This window comes from Solanum stenotomum, chromosome 2 (assembly GCF_019186545.1).
Source record: "Solanum stenotomum isolate F172 chromosome 2, ASM1918654v1, whole genome shotgun sequence".
NCBI lineage: Eukaryota > Viridiplantae > Streptophyta > Magnoliopsida > Solanales > Solanaceae > Solanum > Solanum stenotomum.
The window spans coordinates 3,980,518-3,987,565 of record NC_064283.1 but is presented as its reverse complement, the minus strand read 5'-3'; the positions used below and the strand labels follow the sequence as shown (position 1 = coordinate 3,987,565).

At 32.3% G+C, this 7,048-nt stretch overlaps 1 protein-coding gene across 1 annotated transcript; it reads left to right on the top strand.

Annotated features, from left to right (window-relative positions):
• Positions 1–4,168: 4,168 nt before the first annotated feature.
• LOC125855417 (probable BOI-related E3 ubiquitin-protein ligase 2) lies at positions 4,169–6,820 on the top strand. The gene is made up of 4 exons (XM_049535141.1): positions 4,169–4,349; positions 4,440–4,543; positions 4,655–4,959; positions 5,994–6,820. The coding sequence occupies exons 1-4, from the start codon at positions 4,267–4,269 to the stop codon at positions 6,519–6,521; spliced, it is 1,020 nt and encodes a 339-aa protein (XP_049391098.1). The 5' UTR covers positions 4,169–4,266; the 3' UTR covers positions 6,522–6,820.
• Positions 6,821–7,048: the final 228 nt, after the last annotated feature.

The following is a 7,048-nucleotide window of genomic DNA, read 5'->3' as shown; positions in this document are numbered from 1 at the left end:
ACATATTAATTGTCACATTTTTCTTTTACACATATCTATAAAAGGTATGTGAAGTAAAAGAGGAAAAGATCGCTAACTCCACATATTTTACAAGTTGGAAAATCCCCCAAAATCAAGGCTTTTATTTAGCTTCAATAGAAAATGACATGTGCTTTGATAGTTCAGGCAATCAACGAAACCAAATAGCTTTGGCCTTTGGCTATTGACTTATATTTGCAATCAAGGAGAGCAGTTGGGAAAATACATAAATTCAAAGATTATCTTTGAATTGGTCTAAAATATCTTAAGCATCTAAATTTTGGAGGTGATGAGATACTGTAAATGGAAAACAAGTGCATTTTTTTTACTTATTTTCTAATATTTGGTAAGCAAGTGAAAAAATATTATCTCAAGAGTGTTTATATGTTATCTACCAAAATACTATGGGGTGAAATATGTTGGGATGGTTGAGGAAAACAGGTGGGGAAGAGATAATAAACTTGCAATGTCGTTTATGTAGCTTGTTTTCCTTATTTTGATTAAAAAGAAACTTGTTTTCCTAGAGAAAATATTTTGACCAATTAAATATGTGAAAAATTAGAAAACACTTCTGAAAAATATTTTCTGATATACCAAACACACCCATGTCAAGTCATAATGTTCTGAAGTTTGAAACCCAAAAAAATTACTTCAAGAACAATATATCGTGAAATTTTAAATTGTGAGCTCAATCTTTGGATAATATCCTTAATTTCAACTGCTCTTAATCGAAATTGTTTTGAAGTTAAAAGTACTTTAGAGCTAAGTTTGAAATGAACCATTATAGGTGCATTAATCTCTCTTGTGAATAATGGAAGGTACGAAATAAATTAAATTGATAAAAGTATCATATGAATATGGTTTTTTTTCTTTCTCGATCTTCTCATAGGCACAATGTTTGAATCAATAGAAAACTTTTTCTTCAATATGAATCGATATTATCCATTCCAAATACTTTCCGATACCTTCTAAGGAAAATCTCAAATTTGGATCATAAATTGACGAATTAATATGAGTTTATCATTCTACTACACTATAATAAATAATATTTTGACTAATTATTCTTAAATTTACAACAACACCAATCCAATATAGTTCCATAGTATTCCTAATTAGTGTTAGTGTTGCAGGAACTTAATCAACCCAAAAAAGTACGATCAAGTTCAAAACGAGCACAATCGTTATTTAAAGTAATTTTAAACTTAATATGAAAAAATTAAAACCATCAAAGTTAAATTTACGCTCCATAATTAGAGGCCAACTTCAAATTCAAAACTCTAAATTTGAACTACAAATTTAAATTCAAACCTCAAGGCAAAAGTTGAAATTAAAGACAAGATATCGATCCACAAACCATGATTCTCTTTTAGTTTATTTATTTACAAAACTAGCGTTCCCCTTTCATGAAAAATTGTGACTTTTATGAAATGTTGCAACTTTTATGAAAAGTTGTAATGTTTATGAAGAGTTGCGATTTTTACGAAAAGTTGGGCCCTTTCCGAATGGTTGTAACTTTTCCAAAGAGTTGTGACTTTTCCGATAAGACACAATATATATTGGTCCACACTACCCTTTGTTGTCTATAAATAGATGGATTTCCTCTAATTTTAAAACAACGAAAATTCTGAAATTCTTCTTCTTCTGCACAATTAAATATTATTTTTGTATCAATATACTGGTGAATAGAATCGTTCTATCCTGAGAGGATCTATTCCTTTAAACCTCGGGTACTAGAGGGGAATAATTTCCTTAAGGGGACAATGTGCATTCATTGGGCTCGATTTTTTCCTTTTTGTTTCATTCAATTGTCACAAATCCTGATATGTTTGTTTTAAACTTTGTTGTTTATGTTTCTGCAAAGTTATTGTTAGTACAAATTAAATAACACACATTAATTGAGTATTCACGCAAGTTTTCTCTACTGAAATTGTAGTTTCAAATTGAACTTCATCACTTTGGTATGTTGATTTTTAAAAAACACCCAAATAAACTGAATAGTTTTATGTAATATTTTCCCTTTCAAGTATATATAATAAGTTGAATTATTGTCCTTATGATACATTCTCCCTTTAAATTTCATTTTAATTATTAATTATGANAACCCAAAAAAGTACGATCAAGTTCAAAACGAGCACAATCGTTATTTAAAGTAATTTTAAACTTAATATGAAAAAATTAAAACCATCAAAGTTAAATTTACGCTCCATAATTAGAGGCCAACTTCAAATTCAAAACTCTAAATTTGAACTACAAATTTAAATTCAAACCTCAAGGCAAAAGTTGAAATTAAAGACAAGATATCGATCCACAAACCATGATTCTCTTTTAGTTTATTTATTTACAAAACTAGCGTTCCCCTTTCATGAAAAATTGTGACTTTTATGAAATGTTGCAACTTTTATGAAAAGTTGTAATGTTTATGAAGAGTTGCGATTTTTACGAAAAGTTGTGCCCTTTTCCGAATGGTTGTAACTTTTCCAAAGAGTTGTGACCTTTCCGATAAGACACAATATATATTGGTCCACACTACCCTTTGTTGTCTATAAATAGAGGGATTTCCTCTAATTTTAAAACAACGAAAATTCTAAAACTCTTCTTCTTCTGCACAATTAAATATTGTTTTTGTATCAATATACTGGTGGATAGAATCGTTCTATCTTGAGAGGATCTATTCCTTTAAACCTCGGGTACTAGAGGGGAATAATTTCCTTAAGCGGACAATGTGCATTCAATGGGCTCAATTTTTTCCTTTTTGTTTCATTCAATTGTCACAAATCCTAATATGTTTGTTTTAAACTTTGTTGTTTATGTTTCTGCAAAGTTATTGTTAGTACTAATTAAATAACACACATTAATTGAATATTCACGCAAGTTTTCTCTACTGAAATTGTAGTTTCAAATTGAACTTCATCACTTTGGTATGTTGATTTTTAAAAAACACCCAAATAAACTGAATAGTTTTATGTAATATTTTCCCTTTCAAGTTTATATAATAAGTTGAATTATTGTCCTTATTATACATTCTCCCTTTAAATTTCATTTTAATTATTAATTATAATACATTTAAATGAGGAACTTTAAAATGATTTATGTAAAGCAAACGGTAGAGCTGAACTTTCTTATCATCTTCCTTTACAGTATTAATGTTTGTTACTATGTAATCTTGTATGTAAGATAGTATAATGTTTTAGTTTTAGTGACTGCAAGTGATTTTACTAGTTGAGAAATGTTTCTAACACTTCCACTCACTTTTATGAATTACAAATCCAATAGTTCTAACTTCATCTTGAAGTTCCTTTCAAACTATTGTTGCAACTACTCAAAAACAGTATGTGGTTCTAAAAGTAACAACTAATTCATTTTTGGGATCTTCGCTCAAATAACCAAACAAATTTACTACTTACTTTTTTCCTAATTCTTATACATAGATTATACATTAATTATACACAATCAAACATATATTATATACATGGATTATAAATATACTTTACCCATTTCAATTTGCTTGTCCTGTTTTTCTTTTTAGTGCATTTCAAACAAAAAATCTTTCTTTTTTATGGCAATTTTTTAATTGTAACTTTACCACATGATATGTTTAAAATTACCATATCAAAGAACATTTTGATATATTCATGATTCAATATATCTTTAATTTTAAACCATAAGATTTAAAAGTCTTAAACTCCATATCAAGTCAATAATAATCGAACAATCAATTTGAAAAGGTGAGTATTATACATCTTGTCAACTATTTTTAGTTTAGTCAATTAAATAGACTGTTATTTAGGTTAATTCTTCTTCATTCTTTTTTTTTGAAAATTACCTAAATACATATCTTATTTTATCATAATCTCTGAAACTTTCTATCATTTAAAAAAATTACAAAATTTCTTTTTGGATACATCCCTATCCCCTCTCGAATCCATCCGTAAGCTATGTATCCACAAATTTCCTAAATAGCAATGTATTTTACCTTTACGGGCCTTTCGGATCTGTTATGGCAGGCCCAGGCAATCAGGACTAGCCCAATTTACAACCCGGATCCACTTATACACCTCCCGTGCACCCAGTTTGACGATTCCTTAAATTACAGGGACGAAACAGCAAAATATAGGAGAATCTTTTTTTATTTCTTCTCGAACCTCATTCTCACAGTACTGAATATTGAAAATTGAAAACAACACCACCCACTTTTTCTCTCTCTTCTTCTTTTCCCCCCTTTCACTTTCTCTCTCTAAAAACCTAGCTATGGCGCTTCCTCATCACCATCTCCAACTACACATTCAACAACAACAACCACATCAGCAACAGCAACAGTCCAAATCTTACAGGTTAAATTTTAAGAATTTCAAAAAAAGTTCCCCTTTTTGGCTAAAAATCCATTCTTTTTTTGCTGTTCTAATGATGTTTCTGTTTTTCAGAGATTTGTACAATAATATGGATGGTCAGATAACAACCCCAGTTGTTTATTTCAATGGCTCTAATCTTCCTGAACAGTCTCAACACCCTCCTTATATACCTCCCTGTATTTCTTCTCTTCCTAATTTTAGCTTTTTTTTTCCTTTAATAACTTTCTGGGGTTTCTCTTTTATATCTAATTTGTTTAATTTTCCATGTTTCTCACCTATTTGTGCAGTTCAAGTAGTGGGGTTGGCTCCTGGTACAGCTGATGATGGAGGGTTGGATTTGCAGTGGAATTATGGGTTGGAGCCAAAGAAGAAGAGGCCTAAGGAGCAAGATTTTATGGAGAATAACAACTCTCAAATATCTTCTGTTGATCTGTTGCAGCGGCGATCGGTGTCCACTGGCTTGGGGTTGTCTCTGGATAACGGACGCTTGGCTTCGTCGTGTGACTCAGCGTTTCTAGGGCTTGTGGGTGATGATATTGAGCGAGAATTGCAGAGACAAGATGCTGAGATTGATAGATATATCAAAGTTCAGGTTTTTACCCCATCAATTGATTAATTAATAGCTAATTGAATTAGTTAGGGTTGAATGTACAATATTGATGTATCCATTATCAAAAAGTAAGTTCTTTTCATTGTGTTAGAGTGTGTGTGCGCGTGAGCGCGCAAGAGCTTTAAGCTTAATCCTCGGCTCAAGGTAGGTAGGCTGTTTTAGCTTCAAAAAGTAAGTTTTGAAGAGAGTGTTGTGCTTTACTGAAAAGTTTTAGCTAGCATACATATTTGCTTTGGTCCTTGCTGAAATTTCCCTTTTAAACGTTGAGGTTAAACTAGGTAGTTGTGAGGAATTCTCGAAACAAGTCTAGGACAAGGATATTACTGATGAATTTACAGCCTAATTGTTATCCACTCAGATGAACTTCCCATCTGGCCTAGCCCTAGGGGACCGAGTTACTTGGTACTTGTTGATGTTGTTGGTAGGAGGTGGAAGGTATTCCGTGGAGTTAGTCCAGGTGTGCAATAGTTGGTCAGGACACCACGGATATAAAAAAAAAGATACCATGTCTGAGCTTGCAGGCATGGAACTTTATGAGAATTAGCTTCTTTGAGAGAGAAAAAATCCAATGGATTTTGTTTATTTGGTCTTTTGGCTGTGTCAATTTGATGTTCTCATTTATCTTGAGATAATTTAAGAAGTAACTGAAATGCATAATTGGAGCTTTTTCCTACCAAATATATACAAGTCTTTGTAGTCGAGTGTGCATAGTATTTGGGTTCAGAGTGATGAGTAAAATTTGAGTTTGGCTGTTATGACTTATGCTCGTTTTAGGTTAAGAATTTGTGAATTATTCGTTATAAAAATGGAAGTCCTTATATCTTATCTTGTTGTTTTGGGTATTGGCATCTTAAACTCCTGCTTTAGATATTCTAACTACTAGTTGAGATCTCTTAGATTAGAATCTATTCGTAGACGTGACATAGTGTCATTTTTATAATAGTTATGAGTGTTAATAATAACTTCATTATATACGTTCTGCTTAAAACTCTTTATGTTCTATTCCTTTTCAAAAGGGTGACCGCTTAAGGCAAGCTGTTTTGGAGAAGGTTCAAGCTAATCAGATTCAGGCTATCACCTATGTTGAAGAGAAGGTCCTTCAGAAACTTCGCGAAAGAGACACAGAGGTTGACGATATCAACAAGAAAAACATGGAACTTGAGTTGCGGATGGAACAATTGGATTTGGAAGCGAATGCTTGGCAACAGCGTGCCAAATACAATGAGAACTTGATTAACACACTTAAGGTAAATCTACAACATGTTTATGCACAGAGCAGAGATAGTAAAGAAGGTTGTGGTGACAGTGAGGTAGATGACACAGCATCATGCTGTAATGGACGGGCTACAGATCTCCACCTGCTTTGCCGGGATAGCAAGGAAATGAAGGAGTTGATGACGTGTAGGGTCTGTAGAACCAATGAAGTTTGCATGCTATTGTTACCATGTAAGCATCTCTGCCTGTGTAAAGAGTGTGAGAGTAAGCTTAGTCTTTGTCCCTTGTGTCAGTCCACTAAGTATATAGGTATGGAAGTTTACATGTAGTTGGATATTGTGCATCTAATGTACATGTCGTGGCCAACATTTATGCCATCTGTCCTGGTCAACTGACTTGTTGTATAAATTTTTACCCCACCTAAATATTTTGGAAAACTTACTTAGAAATTCTTGGCAGTCTAATTGTCATTTAGGGTTCTTGGATGGAATGACAATTATTGTCTTGTCTGATGTTACATTTCCTTCAGAACCAGTATGTATTGATGTCTATATCATGGTAACTATTGTGTAATGACATATATTCTCTATAAGCAAACATTGTGTAATGGAATACTCTCTATAAGCAAGTACATTGTAGTATCTAGTTGCTGACTAGTTTGCCATTCTGATATATAGCAAACAACTTCCAGGCCAAAGATTATACAGGAATTGAGAATTTAAGGGTCAGATAACCTATTTCCTTCTGTATGGTCATGGAGAATACTCAATTTAGCAGAGAGTTCATCAAAGGCGGACATGTTTAGAAGTATTGCAAACATGTGTGAGTGTATGGATTGGGTATAGAATCTGTGTTA